This window comes from Nymphalis io, chromosome 16, assembly GCF_905147045.1.
Source record: "Nymphalis io chromosome 16, ilAglIoxx1.1, whole genome shotgun sequence".
In the NCBI taxonomy this organism is placed as follows: Eukaryota; Metazoa; Arthropoda; class Insecta; order Lepidoptera; family Nymphalidae; genus Nymphalis; species Nymphalis io.
In genome coordinates, this window is record NC_065903.1 from 3,980,957 (window position 1) to 4,007,977 (window position 27,021).

Here is a 27,021-nt window from a genome sequence, read left to right on the forward strand (position 1 = left end):
CAACTTGGACTCAGGAAAACTATAAGATTTTAATATATGTTGTAATTAGTGGAATTAATATGAATTGCCACCATCGAATATGTGAAATAAAATGATACAATTTTAAATTCCAAATGCGATATTTATGCGGCTCAGTAACAGCCTGTGAATGTCCCACTACTGGGCTAAGACTTCCTCTTCCCTTTTTGAGGAGAAGGTTTGGAGGTTAATCCATCACGCTGCTCCAATGCGGGTTATGCGGCTCGAAATCAAAATTGACAGTTGTCAATTTGACAGTTATTCGTTGATCTTCAATTCTCAATTGTTCGATTATTATACCAAATAGAAAAGCTAATAATAATAGTGACGTTTTAACTTAATTATATTATATTATTACCAACCTAAATTGCGCGGATTATATTGTGTAGTATAATATGTTGTGCACTTCATCCATTTGCACACAGGATGTAGCTTGACACTTTTGAACTTGTGACTAAAATAAATTAATATTTAAATAAATGACGTAATTTTTGATAATTGTAAATGTATAAATCCTCTCTGAAAGCACTTATTAAATACGAGGTTGTAATTGTACTCCAAAATTGGGTTTCTCATAGTTACAAAGTTGTCTCATTAAAGTTAGACAAAAGACAAACGGTGAGCTTTACTAATAATAATAATAATATTTGAATAGGAACGGTAAAAAAATAAAACTTATTAATACGAATTTAGAATTACAAAGGTTAAAAACAATGAAAATATTAAATAAAAAAAAACTTACAATAATGTTATAATTAAATTAAATTTTATAACTATGTTTTCAAAAATAGAACAATTAATCTTTTCTAATTTGTTATTACTATTTTTTGAAAGTAAGTAAGAATTAGACGTCTTTAAAGACTCGTTCATATAAGCGAATTGACCAAAATCGATTTTTAAATTTATCTTATTTTATATTCTAAAGTATATGTTACAAAATATGTTTTAGTAATATGCAAACACAAAACACATTTTCTTAAATATTAACCAGATTTGTTGCATATAAACGCTTCTTGTCTTTCAAAACTCGTGACGTAATAAATACTTAACAAGTGATAGCGGATGTTTTATAATATTACCTTAATGAACTGAGTATATTAACGTAAACTAAGTAAGCGTTTTCATTACATAATATTACGTGATTTAATGATAAGTATTATTCCTTAAATACTTCATAAAACTTACGCCTATAATACTAAACTTCATTGACTATGATTTATGATTAACGCTTACACTCAGTTGCATGAAAAGTATAAACTTTTTATCATTTATAAAATTACGATACTATAAGCGTTGTATTCGGTTGTCAAATGCTTCGAAGTTTTCTAATCGTCTTCTTGATCTGAAACAGACATAACAAAACAATTTATTGAAATACTTTTTAAAACAATTACAGTGATTTTGTTTTTTTTTTATGTGTAAGCATCTCTAAACATCAGCGCTCATGCATGTGTAAGCATCAGCGCTCGGTACACGGTAGGAGCTAACTGAGACTTCGAGCGTCAGACGAGTAAGTGCAAGATTTCGAACTTCAGATAACGTCAGCTTAACAGTCACCGAGAGCTCGATGTTTACACATAATTTAACGTGAGTACTTTGACATTCCAGCAATTTTTTAATTAATCTATTTTTAACCTACGAAAAATCTTTTTTTTTTTAAATTCAATTATGTAATTATGTTTGTTGTAGATACATTCTTAAGATGTTTTCTTTCAGAGTGCGAGATGAATCTTAAATAAAAATTAGACGCTTGAACAACTTTTTGAGCTTTCCTAAATTTAAATTTGGAGTAACGATGATGGTATGGTATAAAGGTGGAAAAATAATGCAAAACGCGTAAGTAATTTATATTTTCTTCCAAACGGGAAGTTGATCATTCCAAAGAGATCGATTTTTACGAGCTTAATATATAAAAGATAAATAAATGGGATTCTTAGTTTTTATGTTCTAGTTTAAAAGGTGAGCGAGGCAGTGTGATTATAGGCTCAAAGGTCATATTAGGATCTGATATTGGAGTATCTTATCATGTCATATTATGATTGGCATCGCAAGGTGGAGTAACAAATAGTCACCTGATGATAAGTGGTCACCAACGCCTATAAACATTGGCGTTGTTTGAAATGTTAACCATACCTTATATCGCCAATGCGCCACCAAACTTGGGAACTAAGATGTGTAACTCTTGTTATACTGGCCCACTCACCCTTCCAACCGGAATACAACAACTATACTTATAGCTGTTTGGTAGTATTAATAAAATATTTGATGAATGCTTGATACCTATCCAGATGGTTGCTCGAAACCTTATCATCAAGTAAAGGAAACGTGGAAGAAGTAGCCTGTATTTTTTAAAGTGACAATGTCTATTTGCAGTGACACTTGCGAGTATCAAAAGCACATTTTTCTGATTTCCTTCCAGTTTTTAAAAGAGTCAAATAAATTGAATATGTATGGTTATAATGTTTTACTTACTTTGGGTGGGCATGCCTGAGATGCCTGTGTGCGTTAGTAGTAGCCTCCACACATAGCACAATTAGCTTATTATCACATGAGTATCTGAAATTAAAAAAAAATCGTAACATATATTGTTTTAAAATGTAATTATTGACATCATAAAGGCAACAAAAATTATACGTTAAAGTTAATATAAAAATATATAAAATATCTCAACGTTTTATATATTTTTGAACAGAATAATTCTTTTACAATATCATATTAAATAGAATTAAAATTTCTGCATTCCTTTAATGAACTGCATTTAATATTATATTTATGAATATATTGAGTTACAAGGCAAAGTTTATTTTTTATTATCTTTTTATTTTCAACACTATGGTGTACATATTAAATTATAGTATAATATATATTTTAATATCATATTAAAAGTATCACAAATTGAATTTATTATCAGTGAAATTGTATGAGAAATTCAATGAATGGGGCGTGAATTACAAGTTTAGTTATATATTATCTATATTTTGAGAATAAAAGAGCTCTCAAAAATAAGTATTATCTCAGATAAACGAAAAAGACAATTTTTAACATTTTTCAAGCACAACCATCCATGTCTGCATTCATAGGTGTTAATATAATATAATTTTCGCATTACTATGTAATGTTTTTTTTTCTGTTTCTTTGTGAATAGGTAAATTTTTTTATGTAAGCTACCAGTATTTATACATAGTGTTTTAAATTGCTGTTTTGCAAGGACATTGAAAATGACAGTGGACTATTGATCGCTGTTAGCCTTAAATATTTATCGACTCAAGCCCACTCACCCTCTATAATCTACTTAGCGTAATTAGACCTAAACAAGCTCATCAACATTATTTACTGCATGACGAAGTTCAGAATTAAGTGGTATTAGAAGAGTAGCAACTTGAAAATCCTTAAACTTTTTAATTAAATAATACAAAGACAATACATTACTAAGCCATCGTATAAAATGTAAGATAATAAGAAATGCTTTTTTTAATTAAAGTTTCAGTATTAGGTAATTTATAACACACATCACATAATTTTCAAAGTAAATAAATATATGCACCTGATGGTAAGTGACCTTTACCTAAGGTCATTGACATTGATGGGTGTATATTTTTTTTACTATGTAGGTAGACTTTCAAGTGGGCAGTCTGTTGGTAAGTGGTTACCACTACACATAGACATTGATAATGTAAGAAATATTAACTACTTACAATGCGTCACCAATCTTGGGAACTAAGATGTCATGTCCCTTGTGCCTGTAGTTACACGTTACCATTCAAGCCGGAAAACAACAATAGTAAGTATTACAGCTTTTCGGGCTTTGCTTTGACTCACTCATTATATATTCTAATATTATATTCTAATATATAATGAGTGAGTCAAAACAAAGCCCTAAAATAAAGTAATTATTATTTATCTATTTTTATATCATGTGAACGTTTTAATTAGGTCTTGTGGCTGTTATTGTAAAGCTATCTATAAAAACTGTCATTAAAGTAAAATGAGAATGATAACAATGTATACACAGTATAACCAAATAACTGTATAATTTTCGCTGTAATTAATGATACATAATAATATGTATTCGAGTCATGTTTCACAAGGGTAGAATATCCAAGTTTTAACGGTAAACCCTTGTCCATCTACCTCTTCTGACAATATAAACAAAAGCCGTTTAGATTAATGGCTTGTTCGAGTTAGACATTTGTATATTGTTTTGAGAAAGATGCCGCTTAAAAACATCTCTTTTATATTATATTTAATGTGTATTGATTTAAAATATTTACAGTTCAATGTGACCTGTTATCAAATTTGTTTTGAATTTTGAACACGTAATCTTTACTTATACATATTATACTTGTTATTATAATTGATAAAAAGTACTTAATTATGTACATCACTTACTGTTCTTGTTCTAAAAGTCTATTACTTTTAAGCGACGAAGCCGCTCCAATACTAAGCGGGCTGTCACTCTGCCATTCTTCACAAGACATTCGTGGTGTGCGTATACCAAACGAATTACCGCCGTGCCACACCGCTTTGGTTGGCCTGAAATGATAAATATGAAAATACATGTTATATTTTTATCGATCTAGAAATTAATCAAATTTCGAATTCACTCAATATTTAAAAATAAATGTGATATAGTTTATATACTCGTTAGTGTACAAAGCACTTACCAAGTAGGATCGATCAGTACATTTTTACCGCTGAAACTGTAAATGTTTGACTTGGCCAGCAGTGCACCGGATCCATTAAACATATTGGACCACGAATCAAAGAGCACGTCTCCGTACAAATTAACTACCGGAACGTTTCTATCTCGCAACCTTTTAACTATGGACCTGAGGTCCTCAACCCTGGAATAAGACAAATATTTGGTTTTAATAAATTAAAAAAGACCTTGCAAAAATAAAAATAAAACAGGTTTTTATTTATTCAATAGATTGTATTGAAGTTTTGGATGCTAATTCATGAAATTGTTTTTTTTTTCGCATGTGTCATGTAGAGTAATATATTTTTATTTTACGATATATTTATTATAATTTATTTACTTAACTCTTGATTATATTTGTAGTAAAAGTAATTTCTTAATATCCCGTAAACCGATTTGGGGAACGAAAACATTTCAACAATTTTAATTTGTAAATATAATCATATTTTGAATTTTGTGTTTTTTTTATTTCGATCTTTTTTTCTTATATTATCTTATTTATACTTGTTATATTTTTTTACTAACGCTTTACCCACGGCTTCGCCCGTGTTATCAAATACTTGTCAGAAATTCAGTATAGCTGAACACCAATTTCCTCTTTCTTCAAAAATGATTTTCATATAAACTTAAATTCCCTTTATTCACTTTTACGGATAAATTTGCAGAATTTTTTCCTTAATCTGCTGTGTAAAGGCGTAGGCAAATTTTCAGGGTACGAGCCACAGTAGCTTAAACTGACATACCAGTCAGTCTGTCAGTCAGCTATTCTTTTACAATAGCCCATAATATATAAATCCATACACATTACTATCAATAATTCTATACATGTTAAAACCTTGTTTATTTTAGAATAAACACAAGTGCAAGCTTCGTCTGGGTAGATACCACCCACTCATCAGGTATTCTAGAGCAAAACAGCAGTACTTGGAGTGAGCCACGTCTTAGGTCCAAAGGTCGGTGGCGCATTCGCGATGTAAGTGATGGTTAACATTTCTTACAACGCCAATGTTTATGGGCTTTGGTGGACACATACCATCAGGTGACCCATATGCTCCTCCGCCTACCTATTCTATAAAAAAAGATTGTACATTGTAATACTTACTTATTAGCAAGGAAAGCTACAAAGGAACTTGGTTGTTGCGAATTCTTCGCTTGATTGTAACATTCTTGATCAGCAGCGCTTCGGCCTGTTCTGTTCATCGATGTTATCATATTACCTGGATATGCTTCGTTTAGCGCGACTAGTCGTATCTAGAAAAAAAAACCTGTGATTTTGCATCCTTGTTTTTAATAAAAAGAATATTTTAAGGATACTTAATTATTTATACAATAAATTGATTTGGAACAAAATTTTATTGTTTATCATCAAGAATAATATGTTGTAGTTTTAAAGATAATTATATTTTGTATAATTAAAAGTGTAAAAATAATGAAAAATTTATTTCATTTTAAACAAAATTTAAATTTTGCTAGATTATATAATATAAAAAAAAACATTGTAAATTACAAAAACAGGAAAGAGCTTTATTTTAGAACGGTGCGTCGGTGACACATTGCGCCCGACTCGTGTCAAGGAAATGGTTTGAAGAGAACCGAGGCAAAAAATAACGATTATTTCAAAGAACGTTATTATTTTTATTCTTTTCTCTTTCTCGCTTAAAGTGTTATTTGAAGTACAATTTTAGAGCGTAAAGTTAAAAGAGTTAATTATTTACATTGTCTTAATATCACAGACACACACAATAATTATGATTTAGATTCAGTCGAGATGCGATCGAGATTTTGTTATTAATTTAAAAGAAATAAATATGCACATAAATTTATCACATAGTTATAAAATTATTTTACTAAAAATTACATAACAAAATAATCTTTCATTAACTAAAACCTTTACCGAAATAACCTCGTTCGTTACCAACCCACTGAATCTATAATGAAACTAAATTTTAGTCATAATTATGTATGGGACCACAAATTGCTGTATATTCTTAAAATTCCTAAATAACACGTGACCACATTTTGTAAATAACATTGTAAAGTGTACCAAAATAATATATTGACTAATAATTATTTAGCATTCACGAAGCAGTATGAATTACAAGTTTCTTCAATCAATCAAATCAACAGCCAATCGTTGTCCACTGCTGAACATAGGCCTCTCCCAAGGTGCGCCAAAGCTCCCTGTCCTCCGCCTTCCGCATCCAGTTGGTGCCCGCCACCTTCTTAAGGTCGTCGGTCCACCTGGCTGGAGGGCGCCCTACGCTGCGCTTGCCGATTCGCGGTCTCCACTCTAGGACTCGTCTGCTCCAACGGCCATCGGTCCTACGACATACGTGACCAGCCCACTGCCACTTCAGCCTGCTAATTTTGCAAGCTATGTCGGTGACTCCGGTTCTTTTCCGGATAATCTCATTTCTGATCTTATCCTTCAAAGATACTCCGAGCATAGCTCGCTCCATAGCACGCTGAGCGACTTTGAATTTGTGGACTAGTCCCGCAGTTAGTGTCCACGTTTCGGCACCGTATGTCATGGCAGGTAAGACGCATTGGTTGAAGACTTTCGTCTTCAAACATTGCGGTATAGACGACTTGAGGACTTGACGAAGGTTGCCAAATGCTGCCCATCCCAAGCGAATTCTTCGATCGGCTTCCTTCTCGAAGTTGTTCCTACCGATTTGTATAATCTGTCCTAGGTAGGTATATTCACTAACAACTTCGAGAGGTTTGCCCTCGACGTATATCGGTCCCGGCACGACATGCCTATTGAACATGACCTTGGTCTTGTCCAAGTTCATGCCGAGACCGACACACCGGGAAGACTCGCCTAGGCTACGCAGCATTTCGGTGAGTTGTTCCAGCGACTCTGCTATGATGACGATATCGTCGGCAAATCGAAGGTGTGAGATGTACTCGCCGTTTACATTGACTCCATACCTAGTCCAATCCAGCGTTTTGAAAACGTCTTCCAACGCGTTGGTGAACAGTTTCGGGGATATTACATCCCCCTGTCTCACCCCTCTGCGCAATTGGATCGCCTTCGTCTTACAGTCCTGGATGTGGACAGTCATTGTAGCGGCGTTGTACAGACATCTCAGTACCTCGATATATCTCCAATCGATATGACATCTCTGCAATGAGTCGAGCACTGCCCAGGTTTCGATGGAGTCGAAGGCTTTCTCGTAGTCCACAAATGCCATACACAGCGGCTGATTGTACTCTTCGGTCTTCTGCACAATCTGCCGAACAGTATGGATGTCGTCCACGGTGCTGTAGCCTGATCGAAAGCCGGCTTGCTCTGGGGGCTGGAACTCGTCAAGTCGTCTGGCGAGACGGTTCGTGACGACTCTTGAGAACAGCTTATACACGTGACTCAGGAGGGAGATTGGTCTGTAGTTTTTCAAGAGGGTTTTATCACCTTTCTTGAAAAACAGTACCACCTCACTCCCGCTCCACGTTTCCGGGGTCTTGCCATGTTGGATGACGGAATTAAAGAGGCTTGCTAGCTCTTTCAGGACCGGAGTCCCGCCTGCCTTAAGCAACTCTGTTGTGATTCCGTCATCTCCCGGAGATTTGTTGTTTTTAAGCTGTTCTAGAGCCGCCCTAATCTCTCCTTGGTCAACGACCGGGAGCTCCTCGGAGTAATGGCGCATAAGAGGGGCGCGCTGGTCATCAATACTGATTCCCATGGGTTTATCCGATCTTGAAGAGAACAACTGCCCATAAAACCTCTCTACTTCTCCGATAATCTCAGGCCTAGAGGTAACGACCCCACCATTTTCAGTTTTAAGTTTTGTCAGACGCGGCCTACCAAACTTGCGAGCGAACACTTTCGATCCCCGATTTTGCTCAATCGCAGCCTTGATGGCACGGGTATTGGAGCGTCGGAGATCGCGTCGCGTCAGCGTTTTTATTGTTCGGTTTAAGGCCTTATCTGACAAAAACGATGGTAGTTCTCGTCGTTTTCTCATGAGCTCGAGTGTCTCAGCAGAGAGTTTTGGTGCGTTGTCTCTTCTCTGTGGCGGAAAACACTTGCGGGATGTGTTTTGCAGTATTTTGACCAGCGTGTCGGTTCTCTCATCAATGCTGCTTATGGTTTCCAACGCGGTGAATTGATTTTGAAGTTCCATTTGGAACTTTTCGGAGCCTTGAGCAGCTTGGAGCATGGTAGGTCGGAGAGTAGACCTCATCATTCTCGATCTTTCGGCTTTTAAGTTGATATTTAGAGTGCCTCGAACCAAGCGGTGATCACTTCCGGTATTAAACCTGTTGATCACTGAAACATCTCTAAATATGTGCCTTTTATTCGAGATGATAAAGTCTATCTCGTTCCTTGTCACGTTATCGGGGCTTCGCCAGGTCCACCTCCTCTGAGGCTTCTTTTGAAAGAAAGAATTCATCAAAAAAAGCCCCTGCGCTTCGAGAAAGTTTACCAGCATTTGCCCCCTGTGATTTCTGCAGCCCAAGCCGTAAGGTCCGACTTTCGATTCACCGCTATCTTGTACTCCCACTTTAGCATTAAAGTCTCCCATAACAACATTGTAGTGGGCCCTCGAGGTGTCGTTGAGGGCCTTTGCGATGTCCTCGTACATCGCTTCGACCACATCATCAGAGTATGTCGAAGTTGGCGCATATACCTGTACAACCTTCAGGGAGTACCTGTCGGAAAGTTTTAGGACAAGGTACGCTACCCGGTTCGACACACTACTGATTTCCACAATGCTGCTAATGAGATCCTTTTTGACTAGAAAACCGACACCACCCTGGGAGAGGTTATCACCTTCGCGGAAGTAGAGTAAGTTACCGGACTCTAGAGTTATCGTGTCCTCCCCCTGTCTTCGGACTTCAGATAACCCCAGTATATGCCAGTTTATATGACTTAACTCTACTTCTAATTCGGCGAGGTGATGGTCCAGCCTCATCGAGCGTCCATTATACGTTGCCATTTTCAGTCGTTTTATACGGTAGCCTGCCGTGAACCGGTGATTCTTAGCACCCCCTGCCCTGCCGATACCGCGACCGCTACCTTGGTCGGGCCTAGCGGGCTTGCCGGTAACTGGGGGCCTTTTTTTGGGCGCATCTGCCATTTAGGGAGGTGGTTTGCCCATACTCGCCGCGCTGGGCAGGCGTGTTGGCGAGCGCAGTAGGGGGTAAGATGTTTATGGGAGGGGGGACGCTGCTGCCCATCCCCCCTTACAAGTTTCTTACGCTTTGTTTTTCTTTCCCATTATTTGTATAATATTCTAGCGCAATTGTTGTTTAAAGTTTGTTAACTACAGTGAATAGTTCGCTTTGTTTATCAAATGAATCATAAAAATACCATCATACGGTACGGATAAAATATACCAAGATTCATAATTTGGAATCATATACAATTTAAAAAAAATAAATTTAAATGGCATTTTATCACAAATTTCATTATTTCATTCATTTGCTACAAAGTTAATCATACTCACATAATTGTCAGTATATGGAGCATCTCTCAACGGCGGCGATGTGGATGTCGAAGGCGGGTTGTAATATTTTGGCCTTTGCGTTGTACTTGTGTGACTTTCTCTGGTTTGGAGAAATGAGCCCATCTGTTTGAAATAAAAAAAAATCACATAAAAAACTTCTAACAATATAAACGTGTAACATTACTGATGTTTACCGATATAGCTCAGGTATAGCTTTCCGAGAAATATAAACCATTAATAATTTTAAAATGTTAAGTAAAAATGACAAATTCTAATAAATTAGGAAATATTTACTATAATGTATTGCCATCCATTTTCGACTCTCATCAATAAAATATTTTCTTCTAAAATATAAGCTAATGTTCCCAGCGGAGTAATCGAAGTTCTCTGAAACAAAAAATTATATATAAAGGTATATACAATAACAATTGAACATTTTGATATTATAATCTATAAAAGCTTACAATGGATTAATTTTATAAATATTTTTATTTACTATAACAGGCCCCTTTTGATTGAGCAGTATTTTTATCTTGGTTTATTAAGCGTAAATGCGAATATAAACTTTAAATTTACATATAAAACCAAACAGTTTTTCATAAAATAATCGTAGTTCTATGGTAGTTTTCCTTACCAAAAAACTACAAAATAACTTAAAACGCGAGTCTCAAAACCTACCTTTAACAGAGCTGTGCTTGATTTATAAATTATTGTTGCCGCTGTATAGAAGTCTTCATCTTCATTGGAAATATCTGCGATTGTAACAATGTGACATTCCATTTTTGTTCATCAAAATAAAACAAATTATAAGTACTATATAAAACTACCTGCTCCACTATTTTTATTATTGAAGGCATATAATGTACTCCTGGTAAGGATTCCACCAGGTTCACCCTTTGGACCGGTGATAGATACGCCAGGTGGACCAGGTGGTCCAGGAGGACCTGGTGGTCCAGGGACAATTATTGAGTTTGAGTCTTCACAAGTGCCTGGTAATCCGGGTTTCCCTGGCTCTCCAGGTTTGCCAGCTTCACCCCTATCTCCCTTTACACCTTTTATCTACAATATTAATAATTTTTGGTTGAAAATGTGTTATTGTTTTTGATGATAGAAAGAGATGAGTTTTGAGAATGAGAGGAGAGTTTCAAATTAATTCACTAATTGTTTACAATAAAAAAAAATTAGTAAGTATAAAAAAATATTAAATTAAAGTATGTACCTTTTCAAGATCTATAAATGCAGTTTCACCTTTTTCTCCTTTTGGTCCATTATTTCCAATGTCGCCTTTAGGTCCGGTTTCGCCCTTAAATATTTATACCCAATTAGAAATTGAGAGTATTGAAATATTATGTTTGATATATTTTTAATATTACTAATTACCTGTATTCCAGGATCTCCTCGTTGACCTTTCGTTCCTTTTGGACCAGGAGAACCCGTTGGACCCCTTTTTCCTGTATGCCCTATTGGACCACGTGGTCCTGGTTTACCTGGTGGACCCTATTTTGGGTTATTGATTAATTTTTTTTTTATAGCTCGTACGCCTACCTATGTAGGCAGACGAGCATATGAGCCACCTGATGGTAAGTGGTCACCAACGCCCAAGGACATTAGCATTATAAATAATAATTGATAGTGTAAATTTATATTGATATAAATAAACAATTTTTATGAATATTTTTGTAAATTTATGAGTTCGAATTTAAAAAAAAAAATATTATTTGATAAAAAGTCATATGTTTTAAATTTCTACCTTCATGAGACTAATAGCAGATGTTGACACATTTACTGGAGGGCCTGGCTCTCCAGGTTCACCTTTATAACCTCTTGGACCAACAGGCCCAGGTTCTCCATTATGTCCACGAGGCCCTCTTTCTCCGGGTGGGCCTTGAGGTCCATTATTCCCTGGTAAGCCGACTAGTCCCATCGCCCCTATTTCACCCTTATCACCCTAAAAAAGCAAAATTATAATATGTAGTATGTTTTATTTTGTTAACTATTCAAAAAAATATATTTCTTTGTTTACCTTGTGACCTGCAACGCCTCTATCACCTTTGTACCCTCTTAATTTTTCTATTATTTCCGCATCTGCAAAAATAGTTTAACAGTACTTTTAAAGTAAATCATAATAACGTACACTTTAATTCATTTCTGATATGTTTTAAATGATGAAAATGATTTTAAGTCTAATATTATCTTAACAATTAATTTTATCAGCTTACTTTCTAGTGGATCAATATCAGTGTCTAATATTGAAGATAGTTTTGCAGGTAGTCCAGGAAGTCCAATATCACCTCTGTCGCCTTTATCACCTGTGAAGAAGATTTACTTAAGAAAAAATTTACTTCATGTTTTACACTTTTAAGGATGTTATTTGTATAAGTAGATCAAAATCTTGGTATGAATAGACAATAACGTAAACTTATAAGAAATAAAAATTTACACTTGATAAAGAAACGTTGTGTCTTAAAAACGAGATTTAACTAAAAAGCATAGTGCGATAAAATAATGGCTTTGCTTATGTAACAGTAACAGCCTGTTAATGTCCCACTGCCAGGCTAAGGCCTCCTCTCCCTTTTGATGAGAAGGTTTGGAGCTTGCTTATGACTAATACGTTACAGCTAATTTTTTGACCTTTCTCTCCCTTATCTCCTGAATGACCGTGTGTACCCGGTACTCCTGGAATACCGTTTTTTCCTGGTTTTCCTGTATCTCCCTTTTCACCCTGAGGGCCCATTTCACCATCGAGCCCCTTTAAAATAAATAAGTAGTTTTCGAATATGATAATAGTCTTTTTAATAAACGCAATAAAGAATATTTTAAAATGGACACTCACTCTGTGTGTTATAATTTTTGTCACTTCCTCTCCTTTTTCACCCTTTATACCTTGGTCACCCTTTTCTCCTTTCCTCCCATCAGTACCAATAGGTCCAGGTGGTCCTGGTGGCCCAACTGGTCCGGTTTCACCCCGTTCACCCGCAACTGGCACTTTTGCCTCTTCTATTTCCTATCAACACACTTCTGACAGTATTTGATTTCATAAAAATATTTTATTGTTATTTTAAATATCAATTTATGTAATCACCTTATACACAGGTCCTGGGGGTCCAGGTAGTCCTATAGGACCTGTAGGTCCTGGGGGTCCAGGATTACCATCCTTACCAGGTTCTCCTTTAAATCCTTGCTCTCCATCACTCCCTGGTATTCCATCTTCACCTCGATTACCCTGTTCACCTTTTAGGCCCTTTGGTCCTCTTTCTCCTTGCTTACCCGTCAGACCCTGGTATTGAATGTAAAAATAAATTATTCTAATTTATAATTAATAAGTCGTTTATATATTTATGCTCTTACTGTTAATCCAGGTCTCCCTTGTTCGCCATCCTCACCTCGAGGACCTGGTTCTCCAGGAGGTCCTCTCATAGATGGCATGGTGAGAAGCAAATTTGATACAACCTTCTCAGAGCATTGACACGACTGTAAAAGAATATAAATATATAAATAACTATACTGTAATTTTTTATGACATTTATGTATTTAGTTACAGTTAAACTTGTTACCTAAAAACTATATTAACATATTAATGTACAAGTTAAAATCTCAGGTTTTTTAAATTTTTTTTTTTTTTTTTTTATAGAAAAGGAAGGCGGACGAGCATATGGGCCACCTGATGGTAAGTGGTCACCAACGCTCTTAGACATTGGCATTGTAAGAAATGTCAACCATCGCTTACATATCCAATGCGCCACCAACCTTGGGAACTAAGATTTTATGTCCCTTGTGCCTGTAATTACACTGGCTCACTCACCCTTCAAACCGGAACACAACAATATCAAGTATTGCTGTTTTGCGGTAGAATATCTGATGAGTGGGTGGTACCTACCCAGACGAGCTTGCACAAAGCCCTACCACCAGTAAATGAATAGAAACAAAGAAATATATAAACAAAGAGAAAGAAAACTCTTTGTAACCAATTTTATAAATAGACTATTAATCGTCTAATCTTTATTAAGTCTTTTATGAAGTTAAATAAGTTCAAGTCTTACCCCTTCATCACCTTTTTTTCCGGGTAATCCTTGGGGCCCTTCTGGACCAGGCGGTCCTTGTGGTCCAGTTGGACCAGTAATAGATTCACCTCTGTCACCCTGTAGTGGAAACATGTTATATAAAATTTCAGTCTCTTCTTATCTTTTTTTTTTTTTTTTAAATGCCCCGGGATGGCAAATGACTCTACTCCACCTGATGGTAAGTGGTAGTAGAGTCCAAACGCGACGACGGCCAGTACAGTCGAGAAGAATGTTCTGTACTAGCCGTCCCCGCCTTGCCGGCCCGCAAGATGCCTCTTCACGCCTCGTTTGAAGGAACCCGGGTTGTAAGAGGAGGGGAACACGTGAGCTGGTAAGGAATTCCATTCTTTGGTAGTGCGGCAAAGAAAGGAGTTGCCAAATTTCTTTGTGCGCGATGGAATTGATGTCACAGTTAGGCGGTGACATCGAGAACCAGCTCGCGTGAACTTAAGAAGGAAGGGGGAAGCAGGAATTAGAGAGAATAATTCCTCAGAGCACTCGCCGTGATACAGACGATAGAAAGCGCTCAGTGCTGCTATCTCGCGACGCAATTGTAAAGGTTCAAGGGTGTTTGTGACCTTTAAGTCGCCAATAATGCGTACTGCACGTCGCTGCAACCGGTCCAAGGCCTCCATTAGGTACTTAGCGGGGCCATCCCAAAGGTGCGAGCAATATTCAACGCAAGACCGTACCTGTGTTTTGTATAACAGGCACAGTTGTTGTGGCGTGAAAAAACGCCGCACCTTGTTCAGAACTCCGAGTTTTCGTGAAGCTGTTTTTATAATAGCCTCGATGTAATCCCTTGGACTAAGGTCGCAGCGAACGTCCATCCCCAGCATGGCGATTTTGCTTTGTATCATCAGCGGTGTGCCACAGAGGGAGGGATGAGGGTAAAATGGTGACTTTTTCGCTGTGAGAGCGCACACCTGTGTTTTCTTGGCATTAAACTCAACAAGATTATCAGAACCCCATTTGGCGATGAGCTCTAATGTCCTATCGAGTTCAATGACAAGATTCTCCCGCCTCTCCTCAGTTTCCGCCCGCCCAGCCACTGCGCGCCCGTGGTATCCACCATGCACTGTACTATCATCTGCATAGCAATGTATGTTCCCAAGAAAGAGCATATCATTGATATGCAAAAGAAAGAGTGTGGGAGATAGCACAGATCCCTGGGGGACCCCAGCATTCACTACATAGAATTGTGAAGCGCAACCATCTACTAAAACACGAAGGCTACGCTTGTGTAGGAAGCTGGCAATCCAGGTGCATAGCTGAGCAGGCAGACCATATGCCGGTAGCTTGGAGAGAAGACTTCTGTGCCAGACCCTGTCGAAAGCCTTGGAGATATCGAGGCTGACAGCCAACGATTCTCCATGCTTGTCGATAGCTTCACCCCAGAGGTACGTTACGTACGCTAGAAGATCACCTGTGGACCGTTTTGGTCGAAACCCGTACTGACGATCATTAATTAGACAGTGATCTTCTAGGTAATGGATCAGTTGGTTGTTTAAAATCCGTTCCATCACCTTACAAAGTACTGAGGTGATAGCTATTGGCCGATAATTTGCCGGGTCAGACCGATCCCCTTTTTTGGGAACCGCTTGCACATTAGCTCTTCTCCAAGCCTTCGGCACACATCCCGAAGAGAGAGAAAGTTGGAACAGGCGCGTTAACTTAGGAGACAGCTCCGCCGCGCACTTCTTCAGCACAATGGCTGGTATTCCATCGGGACCGCTAGCTTTCCGTATATCGAGTGATTGCAGCTCCGCACGCACATCACGTTGCCTGATTTTGATGTCAGGCATCGTGTGGCCACATGAAGGTATTGTTGGTGGCTGCGCACTACAATCATCGATCATAATCATCATCATCATCGGTCATCATCAATCATCGGTCAGACGCCAGAAGCTACGGGAGCCCCTAGGATGCGAAATAAGGTCATGACCAATCTGTACAATGCGCTGTGCATCCGCTCTCGTGTATGCCTTCCTACAGGACTTGGAATTTTTATTGTAGTTTGCTTTCAGTGAGTTAATGTTAGATGCCCCGCTAATGCAGCCGTTGATCCACGCGCGATATGCCGCCTGCTTAGATGACACAGCGTCGGCACATTCACGAGTGAACCAACGGTTACGCGTACCCCTATTGATGAGATCTGAGCAAGGAATGTAGTATTCCATTCCTAACATGATCTCATCAGCAACAGCAGCGGCACTAGCTGTCGGGTCATTTCCACTGAAGCAACGTTCCTTCCAAGGGACTGACGCATAGTAATCGCGCATACCGTCCCAATCTGCCGACTTATAGTGCCAAACGCGACGTTTGCATACCGCTGATGGCGGCAGCTTGGCCTGTGGCACTTTGGTAGATATAAGGCCGTGATCCGAAGAACCAAGTGGAGCTTGAACCACAACCTGATATTCCACCGGGTGAGAAGTCAGCAGAAGATCCAGTAGAGAAGGCGCTTGCCCATCAATGTCTGGGATCCTGGTGGGCTGATCAACCAGTTGGGTCAAGTCGTGTGTGAGAGCAAAAGCATGAGCAGTTCTTCCAGCATGGTCAGTTTTGAGGGATTTCAACCATGATTCATGGTGAGCATTAAAATCCCCCAAAAACACCAATTCCGCGTTAGGAAACTGCTCTTGCGCAGCATCTGCCACCCGACTAAGATGGTCAAATAATCGGCTTGTCTCCAAGTCACCATTGTGGGATCTGTAGAGGCACACGTAGACTCGACTCTGACGAACCAGGTCCACACGTACCACCAACATGGAGAAGGAGGGGTCCTCCAAGCAGCGCAATCGGTGACAACAAACATCCGCCCTGACGAACAAGCATACTCCGGCTTTCGCTTTAAAAGATTCTTCAAGCATGTAGCCGGGATAGTTAAGGTAGCTAGTGTCGGCAGGGCGGAGTATTTGCGTCTCCGTGAGAAACAACATTGCTGGCCGTGCTGTCTCGAGATGGTGGTGGACAGCGTTGAGGTTAGCGTGGAGTCCTCGGATGTTAGAGAACTCGACCTCAAACAGCGTGGGTATGGTGGGGGTGTGCACCGCTGAACGACCGTTATTTCTTATTTGCGCTACCATTTGGAAAAATAAGGAAGAGACGTGAAGCGAGTGACGTATTGCCACGATAGGGATGGGCAAAGTATGGAGGCGTGTTTTCCCAAATGTTTGCCAAAAAGGAAAATATACTGATCCGCCGGACGGAAGGGCCCCCGAACCCCCCCGGAAGTGGCCGCCGGGACCCCACCTTCCGGTCACCAACCGGCACGACGGTCCACCCCGAGATTATGCGTGGCCTGGTGGGGCAGCCTCGCGAGCTGGTTAGGCACGCTCGGGCCCCTGTACTATGCCACGGGCGGCCAGCGGAACAGCCGTTTCTTCAGGTCTCCCTGTCCGGCAGGTCAATACAGTTTCCCCCGGCATTGGTTCAACAGCCGTCTCCACCGGACCAACACCCATCGCGGCAATACTCGCTCGGGCACTGGCTGTACGCTGGCTGACCTCGAAACGCGGCTGCAAGTCACTTCACGAGTTTTTCACCATGCGTACGGTGGTAACAAGCCAGGCGGATATTAGCATCCTACCACCTGATGAGCAGATGGTCGCTCAGATATCCCTTAGTCGCCTCTTACGACACCCATGGGAAAGAGAGGGGCAGTGAAATGTATTCTTTCTCCGTCACTGCACGGATAAAATCTCTTTTGACTCCGTACGTAATAGAAACTGTATGTTTTTTAAAGCAAGAAGAAGAAGAACTGTATGTTTTTTAGATAAGTGATTTAAGTTGAGAATTTTGTCTGCATATGCGACATATATTACATTTCTTTTTTTGCTTTGTGTTAATAAATTGTTTCGTATTAGATGTTGAAGGAAAACATCGTGTTTCTATTTCACTAAAATTCTGGCACATGTTTATCCACCACGCGTTAAAGCAGGGTGATGGAATAAGCTCCAACCCATTACTTTTATTTATTCATCGACTCAAGGTAAAATCATTAAAAACCCCACGAAAAGAAATATCCTACATTACTCGGTTTAGAGCCAAAAGCGCTTTAAATTGGTCGAGATTTTTTCAAAGTAACGTTTTAAATAGTTATATACTAATAAATTTATTCGAAAGAAGAATTTAGTACAAAAATATACCCACAATCCCTTACCTTTTCACCCTTGTCACCCTTATCTCCTTTTTCACCTTTATCCCGCTTCTCAAACGATCCTAGGCTATCTGTAATTTATTTTTATATTTATTAAAGTAAACACATATAAAAAGATATATTATTGCTCTAACAAATAACAATTGATTATGTAAAAAGGAACACAACCAACCGTCCCGTTTGATTATGAGAGTGCAGTGCACTTATACGTACACAATATCCCCTTTAGTATAATATCCTGTCACTATCACGTACCCTGAAGTATTAGCTCCTGTGCCGTTAGTCTCTCTTGGAAATGATCTCCGTGACGGATATCGTTCAAGGATAATCAAGTAATCATCAAGTAATGAATCCAAAATCATAGAACAATAAATAATTCTAAGAATGTCTGTGTCCTAAATTGTTCCGTGAGCCTGGTGCGAGTTTCTTTACTCATTCGATAGCGTTGTCATTAACTAAGATTTGTATGGAATTCCGATTATTGTTACTAGATGGCGCTATTTTTATTACTTTCACTTGACATACGTTTGTGTTTTAAACATAAAATTTAACATTTTAATAGAGATGATAGATTTGAAATGTACGCGTAAGTTATTATAATTCAGTATGAAATGTAATTAAATGTGTTAAAGAGGTGGAGACAAAACAAATAAATATTTAAAAAAAAATAGTAATAATAAAGGTAACTTTTTTCACGACTTCTATACTAGATTTTTCGAAAGTCGGTTCAGTATTTCGAGAAGTATTGAGTAACGAAATCCAATTAATTTCGCTTGTAAATAAAAAAAATATTGTTGATATGTATATATGTATATTATACTATAGAGAGAATGTCAACTGAGAAGTATGAAAAAAAATTTACAAATTTTAAAAAAAAATCCAACCTGTAAGATTATATAACAATTTCGTAGACCTTTTATTATAACGCTTCGTTTTTTATTATTTAACAGTTTCAATCTCGCTAGATTTATTATAACCGTATAAAATTGTTAAACTAAATATTTACGATATTTTTTTAAAACGTAGACGTTAAATAATTCAAAATATTTCACTCACCAATCTCACTTTCATCATCCGTTTCGTCTTCTATCGTAGTTGAATCCGTAAACTTTAAAAAAAATGTTTAAATTATTATTTTGAATTGATTAATATTTACAGTTTAGTAATTAATTTGTGAGTATGTTATATAACGCAAGCCTGGCGCGTCTTTTCAAGCGATAAGGCAATAAAAAAAGATTTTTGAAAAAAGAACAACGGTTTATTTTTATTTTTTATAGCCAATGAAAATTTGAAAACGTACCATTTCTTCTAGATTCTCTGGTTTGCCATATACCTAAAATATTACTATGGTTAATAAATAGAATAGTATGTTAATAATGTTATAATCAACGACACAATAATATATATTACCTCATTGTTAATATAAATTAAAAAAAAAAACAATTTAAATTTTCAACGCAAAAATAATAATTTTAATAATGAAAATGATTAATAATTGAAGGAATAAAAATTCAGGATAGTATTTGAATTAATAAATAACAGCTTTACTTATAAGCTTTGCTTTATATTGATTGATTAGTAAAACACTGAACATTTTACTCTTTCTTTCATTATTATTTTGTCATTCGATTGAAAAAGACAAAACATTGCTTCATTAATCACTCGCTAAATAACGTTTATAAGGCTATTAATTTTTTAAACTATTTTTATTTAATTTGATATTATAATAATTCTGACTTAAAATATTTGTAACGTTAACAAAAAATAATTGAAAAGCGTCTGCTCTTCATTTAAATTATATTATTTTTATTTAATTCGACATTGTAAAAAATCCGTTTTATAACGTTAATTAAATTAGTTATTTTTGCGCTGAGTCGTATTTAAAAATTTAATTTCAGAAATAACATACATATTTTTTTTTGTTACCAGTGAAATTATTTTATAAATAATATTAGTATTAGTGACTTACATCACTGTGGCTGCTCTCATAATCGTCTTTCTACGGAAGAAATAGTTATGTTACACACTATAGTGTCCCATCTACATAATACTACATAATACAATCAAAAATTAAATAATCTAAAAATTATATATCTTATCCAAAGAAGTAAATATAACGAAGTATGTGATATTAATGCAATTATTTTTAACTGTAATACTTTTATAAAAGCTATACATATACTACTACAAATAAATTATATGAATAATTTTTGATTGTAAAGTTGTATATAAGATTGTATTTTACATAATAGAATGGCGGCATTTCACTCGGTTTAGCATGTATGCGTTATCTGCTTGCAAATGCAAAAGTTGATAGCTTCCGCCCACGGTTTTGTCCGCGTGTGAAAGCGTAGAATACCTGTTAAGTATATCATTTTCTATACCTATAATATCGAGTATTCAAAATTCTATGACGATCGGTTGACTAGTTTAGAGTTTCGTATTTTTTTTTTATGAAATACGTAGGCGACTGCCAAATGTGCCACCTGATGGTAATTGGCCAAGACCGCCCATAGACTTTGGCGATGTAAGAAATATCAACCATTCCTCACATAGCCAATGCGCCAACTATGGAATGCTTTGCCCGAGTCCGTATTTCCCGATAGGTACAATGTTGGTGTCGTCAAATCCAGAGTAAACAGGTTTCTTATAGGCAAACGTGCTACATCTTAGACCGTCTCGATGCTTAACATCAGGCAAGTCAACGGTAAAACGCTGGTCTATTAATTGTAAAAAAAAAACCTTGGGAACTACGATATCATGTCCCTTGTGCCTGTAGTTGTACATAAATTACCTCAAATATATCAAAACAAATCTAATTGGTGGTAAATCTAAATGTGGTGGGTGCCAATCACATTTTACGTATTCCGAGATGGCCCAGTGCTAAGAACGTGTGAATCTTAACCGATGATCGTGGGCCAAACCCGGGCAAGCACCACTGAGTTTTCATGTGCTTAATTTGTGATTATAATTCATCTCGTGCTTTACGGTGAAGTAAAACATCGTGAGGAAACCTGCTTGTATCTAATTTCACTGAAGTTCTGCCACTTGTGTATTTCACCAACCCGCATTGGAGCAGCGTGGTGACATAAGCTCCATACCTTCTCCTCAAAAAGGGAGAAGAGGCCTTAGCTCAGCAGTGGGACATTCACAGGCTGTTACTATATTCTACCGCCAATCAATAATACTATCTAGTATTATTGTGTTCCGGTCTGATGGGTGAGTGAGTCAGTAGAACTAATGGTACAAGGGTCGATCTTAGTTCCCAAGGATGGTGGCGTATTGGCGATGTGAGGGATTGTTAATATTTCTTACAGTCCGCGTGATAAATTTAATTTTTTTTACAAAAACCCGACTCGTAAACGGAAACACATATTTAATGTTTCCATTGTTTGTGTACATTACGCAAACAAAATAATATAGATCTTACACATAGCCCTGTTCTGAGACGCGAACGCGCTATGCCAAGTAAAACCCGACCATAAAGTAAAGTAATGTTATAGTGTACAGACAATAATAAAACCCTACTAAGTATAGGAGAAACTACTAGATAAAGGAGAAAACATTGACAGGCAGTAAAAGCATACACGGATTATCTTAAATAACTTTAGACTTACACTATCTGGGAGTTTAAAACCCTGTAAGATAAAAATATATATTTATACATTTAAAAAGCTTCTAGATGTTTCTATGCTTAGCATATTAAGCTACTTACGTCATCACAAATATCACGACGTCCGTAATATTCTGGATTCGGGAATATTTTCAGACTTTGTATCGAACCCTGTAACAAATAAAAAAAACTATTTCATTATTATTATATATATTAGTTATTCAAATAATTTATAATTACTTGGTGATAGAGCCTCGGGCAAGCCGTAGTATGAACGGTTTGAAAGGAGAGTGAGCCAGTGTAACTATAGGCACAAGGGACATAACATCTTAGTTCATAAGGTAAATAGAGCATTGGCATTGTAAGAAATGGTAAATATATCTTACAACCTCAATATCTATGGACGGTGGTGACCACTTACCATCAGGTGGTCCATTTGCACGCCCGTAAATAAATATAAAAAGGCTTAATTTTTTTTTATAGAATAGTAAGGCGGACGAGCATATGGGCCACCTGATGGTAAGTGGTCACCAAACGTCCTTAGACATTGGCATTGTAAGAAATGTCAACCATCGCTTTCATAGCCAATGCGCCACCAACCTTGGGAACTAAGATTTTATGTCCCTTGTGCCTGTAATTACACTTCCTCACTCACCCCTCAAACCGGAACACAACAATAACAAGTACTGCTGTTTTGCGGTAGAATATCTGATGAGTGGGTGTTACCTACCCAGACGAGCTTGCACAAAGCTCTACCACCAGTACATATATAGGCTTTGTCTACTGTAAATTAGTCTTGTAAAGTTTTCTTATGTAAACAGTTCCCGACAATATTCACAGTGAATTTAGTGTATATATCTATTGCTTCGATTAACTTTTTTATCTGACTGCATGTTTTAAATTCCAAGAAACATGATAATCATCATTATAGGATTACTGATGACTGTGTACAAATATTGTTTGAACTCTAAATCTTCTAATATGTTTCAAACTTTTGAATTGATAATTAATTCAAAATCAAAATTTTACAGTATTATATAAAATGTAGATTCTACCAAGAATCGGCAAGAAACTCGGTAGTAACTCTTTTTCATAACATCAATTACAAAGTGATGTTAATCAAATAAAATAATATATATATATATATATATATATATATATATATATATATATATATATATATATACAGAATGACAGTTAACAATTAATCCTAAATCAACGCTTTTTTCGTCTATTTAATATGACTCATTTAAATAATACTCTTTTTTTAACAAAAATATATATTTATTAATTTTCAAAGTTAAAATATATATATACTTGAAAGTATTTTAAGATATCATTAACGTCAAGTAAAATACTATACATAAAGTAACAATATACTTTGTCAATGGCGGTTGAGTTGAGCAACAAAGTTGTTCATTGAAGCTCAGTCTTGCTCTTTCAGGATACGGCTACTTTTTATGAGAAATATTTTCTCTAAGCAATAAAGTAATTCAAAGTGAGTGCCACCACAAGTTCAATGTATGTTCATATAAAGTAATGTATTGTCAACTCTAAGCAGATTATTTTAAATTAATACTAGTTACTCGTTGTACTGTCTTTGTGAAAATAATTATTCAAGTAATATTTTACTCTGTGGTATCAGCAGTGAATACGGTACGGAAAGTATGTAAGAACACTGTCTGTTCGCGTTGACGCCATTCATTGTTCTGTTAGAAGATTAAAAATATGATGGAACTCAACTCTTTTGTAGAATGTCACTTCATTGGTTTTAATGAAACTGAGTCTCCATTCTCGAATACACTTGCTATCGAAGAGAAGATTATGTTTTTTTTTTATTTCGAAATTTTTTGCTAAAATTTTATTAATATATATTATATTATGTGATTGGAATTAAACAAAATTATATTTGACTACTTGGAAAATTTATACATATATATATATATAACTTGAGTGAAGTTGTTTAAGGGGATTGTATAGTGCCGTCAGAGTGGTACCGTAGCATTCGCAAGCGATCCCGTGTCGCTGCTCGTTAAGACGGAAAGGGTACCGCTGGTTTTTAGTGGGTATTCTGATGTTCGGGGCACACTCGGCGCCTTGGACATCGGGGAGCCCCACATGGGGTATGTGGGGCCCACTGTTCCCGTGGAAACGCGTAATGCGTTTTTCCAGCGATAAAAAAAAAGAAAAAAAGGGGATTGTATAGGACCACTCATTCTACCTAATTATTGAAATATTTGCACGAAATGAAAACATGTTGATGTTATAATACGTTATTTATACGAATAAGCTTAATCGTACCATCTGTCTGGGATTTCAGAGTAAGAACGCATTTTCTATAGCTATTATAGGTAAAATAATAAATAAATATAGCCTTTCATATTTGGACCTACTTATATATTCATATTGATTAATTTTGGTAAGACGAGTAGAAGGGAAAAGGGAGGCAAGGGAAGTAGAAAACTCTGCAAGATTTGACATCATTATGCTTAATTTAATTTATTTTAATTAATATTAATAATTTAATATTAATAAATACGATAAAAAAAACCAAGAACTTATTTTCTTGGTTATTTTTTTTGTTGCTCGTATTATGTCACTTTTCAAGGCTATAATATCATCAATAAATATTTATTGTGATATGTAGATGTTATAGCTATATTTTATATTATCGTATAATTTTACAAAAACTTGTATTTAATATTTTTAATTAGATTTAAACAACCAATCTTTAGAGTTTTTTAACGTTATTTTTAAAGGTAAGTAACAGAAGTATAATTTATATAAAATCATTACGATACGAACCAAAATATCTAAATAAAACAAGTGAAATGAAAAACGCTATGCTTCTATCCCCTAGGAAGGCGTTGAGTTTTTTGCTGATCGCTGACTCGGCTCTTTGCTAAATTTTGTTGTATTATATCATGTTCACATGTTTAAGAATTACGTAAAATATATAAAATATAAAATAAAGAGACATAATATCGGGGTCTTGGGCATAAAGTGGTGAAAATGTTTTTAAAAGGAAATTAAATTTCGTTTGGAGTTATGACGACGTTAATTTAGACATGTTTATATTCAATCGTAATCAAATATCAGTATCAGAACATATATATCTATTCTACTTTTGAATACCAAAATGGCCTTAAAGCAGCAAACATTTATTTAGTGAGCGTGCCTAAATTCCGGCACGGTGTAACCCCTTTCGTACCAAGACATGAACCTCGATATCGGCACTTATTTTTTTTTTAATTTTACCACCAATGAAAAAAATTAAAAATCAGTGTTTAGGATATTATATTAAAAGAACAAACCAAGTTACTGTATTTAAATAATGTAGTAATATAGGTCAGACCTGAGACGTAGAAATTTTAACTTGATTTTTCTAAAAAAAAATGTTACAAAGTATTTCAAAGTTAACTTGACTCTTTCATAAAACATCTACAATTTGAAGAATAAATTTCGCAATGCTTTCTGTAATGATGGCGATAGCAAAATTGTAATTTCGGTAAATAGTACCAAGAACAAACAAGTATACAAATAACCGGAATGTATGATAATGTACGGTAAACAGAACCTTAGATGAAACTTTATATTATTTATAGAATTTTGAAGTAGCTATTTCTATATTGAGAATCATACGATTGTCGCTGAGGCAAGATACGATGAAAGAAATTTTATAAATATATTCATATCATTTGAGTACATTGTTCAATAATAAAATAATAGTTCTGTGATTTAATCCTTATTATTTGATAAGCTTTTATAATAAGGGCACATAATATGCGTATTTATTATTTGATGGGTATAAAACAATTTTTGTAATGTAAAATTAAAATTATTATAAACATTTGAAAGCTACACATGAATTACCTTTAGGAGTTTGCACGTGCTTAATTTGTGTTCGTAATTAATTTTGTGCTCCGAAAACATCGTAAACATTACCTTATGCTGAAATTGCCAAACTATAGTAGAGCAGCGTCGTAGAATATGAAATCCTAAATATTCTCTATAACATGGGATCCTTGCCTAGCAATGGGATTTATCGTAAGTGTTGATTAAAGTTACGGGTCTTAAATGTTCCACTGCTGGGAAAAGGTTTCGTATATTTAAGTAGAACGTTTGGAGCTTCTTCAACCACGTCGCTTCAATACTGCATGTATTCACTGAAAATCCTAAAGGTTTCCTCGTGATGTTTTCCTTAACCGCTGAAATTGAGATGATTTATAAAGGTAATTTAAAAAACTGAAATTGCAGTGTTGCTTGCCCGGATTAAAGCCGCAATCTTCAATCTTAAGATTCACATGTTCAAGACCCTCGGCCATTGACTATTGAAAGCGCTTGTTATATTTTAAAAGTACATTCAAATCAAAGAATTTCACTTATTATTATCTAAAAAAATGCAGGTAAATATTCCATTGCTACTAAAGTAATGCTTTACAATAACAAATTATTTCTTATGATCATAGTATGAAAAAAAATCGGCTTATCGTGAGTTTAGATTTTCTTAAAGTTTCTCATTATATTTTTACTCGGCAAAGTCATGAAAGTGTTGCCTGCAGCTAGTTATGAGAGGCAGAAGTTTCTGTGAAAATCTTTAACTTAAACAAAACTTTGAAACTTGTTACGTGGTGTTTAACACAATATAGATCGAGGCATGAAGCTTATCGATTTTTAAATATCTATAATAAGCCGAAGAGATAAATTCCCAAAACTACCGAATGGTTTTTCATATTGTATTAAAATTCTTTCAGATGAATCATGTGTAATAAACTAATGCGTAAACGTTTCATCCTTATTCTACCCGTGCAAAGCCGGGACGGGCAGCAACTCGATTATAAGGGCACTCGTTATAAAGGGAACTATGATTCATTTCCGGTCAAGAGCATTTTTGTAGACATATCTATAGCCTATTCCAATCGAAGGAGAAATAGATACATATAAATATAATAAAATAGCTCTGTTACACTATGCACTACAAACAGTTTTACATTAATATATATTGGTTTATAATA

At 36.0% G+C, this 27,021-nt stretch overlaps 1 protein-coding gene across 6 annotated transcripts in view; it reads right to left on the reverse strand.

Moving 5' to 3' along the window:
• Positions 1–876: 876 nt before the first annotated feature.
• LOC126774381 (collagen alpha-1(XVIII) chain-like) overlaps positions 877–27,021 on the reverse strand; it is a 111,178-nt gene continuing 85,033 nt past the window's right edge. Inside the window, exons 4-28 of one of the 6 annotated variants that reach the window (XM_050495878.1) lie at positions 22,109–22,177; positions 22,011–22,031; positions 20,363–20,392; positions 19,694–19,726; positions 19,450–19,501; positions 18,397–18,464; positions 14,211–14,309; positions 13,519–13,641; positions 13,253–13,447; positions 13,004–13,174; positions 12,802–12,919; positions 12,390–12,479; positions 12,194–12,255; positions 11,921–12,118; positions 11,551–11,667; positions 11,390–11,473; positions 10,998–11,229; positions 10,849–10,922; positions 10,465–10,557; positions 10,171–10,293; positions 5,820–5,968; positions 4,683–4,862; positions 4,408–4,551; positions 2,491–2,574; positions 877–1,360 (exon numbers count right to left, since the gene is read on the reverse strand). In XM_050495878.1, the coding sequence (XP_050351835.1) occupies positions 1,303–1,360; positions 2,491–2,574; positions 4,408–4,551; positions 4,683–4,862; positions 5,820–5,968; positions 10,171–10,293; positions 10,465–10,557; positions 10,849–10,922; positions 10,998–11,229; positions 11,390–11,473; positions 11,551–11,667; positions 11,921–12,118; positions 12,194–12,255; positions 12,390–12,479; positions 12,802–12,919; positions 13,004–13,174; positions 13,253–13,447; positions 13,519–13,641; positions 14,211–14,309; positions 18,397–18,464; positions 19,450–19,501; positions 19,694–19,726; positions 20,363–20,392; positions 22,011–22,031; positions 22,109–22,177 (2,667 nt within the window). In that variant the 3' untranslated portion in view covers positions 877–1,302. The remainder of the gene's footprint in view (positions 1,361–2,490; positions 2,575–4,407; positions 4,552–4,682; positions 4,863–5,819; positions 5,969–10,170; positions 10,294–10,464; positions 10,558–10,848; positions 10,923–10,997; positions 11,230–11,389; positions 11,474–11,550; positions 11,668–11,920; positions 12,119–12,193; positions 12,256–12,389; positions 12,480–12,801; positions 12,920–13,003; positions 13,175–13,252; positions 13,448–13,518; positions 13,642–14,210; positions 14,310–18,396; positions 18,465–19,449; positions 19,502–19,693; positions 19,727–20,362; positions 20,393–22,010; positions 22,032–22,108; positions 22,178–27,021) is intronic. The other 5 variants (XM_050495879.1, XM_050495880.1, XM_050495881.1 and 2 more) reach the window with 5 other exon arrangements.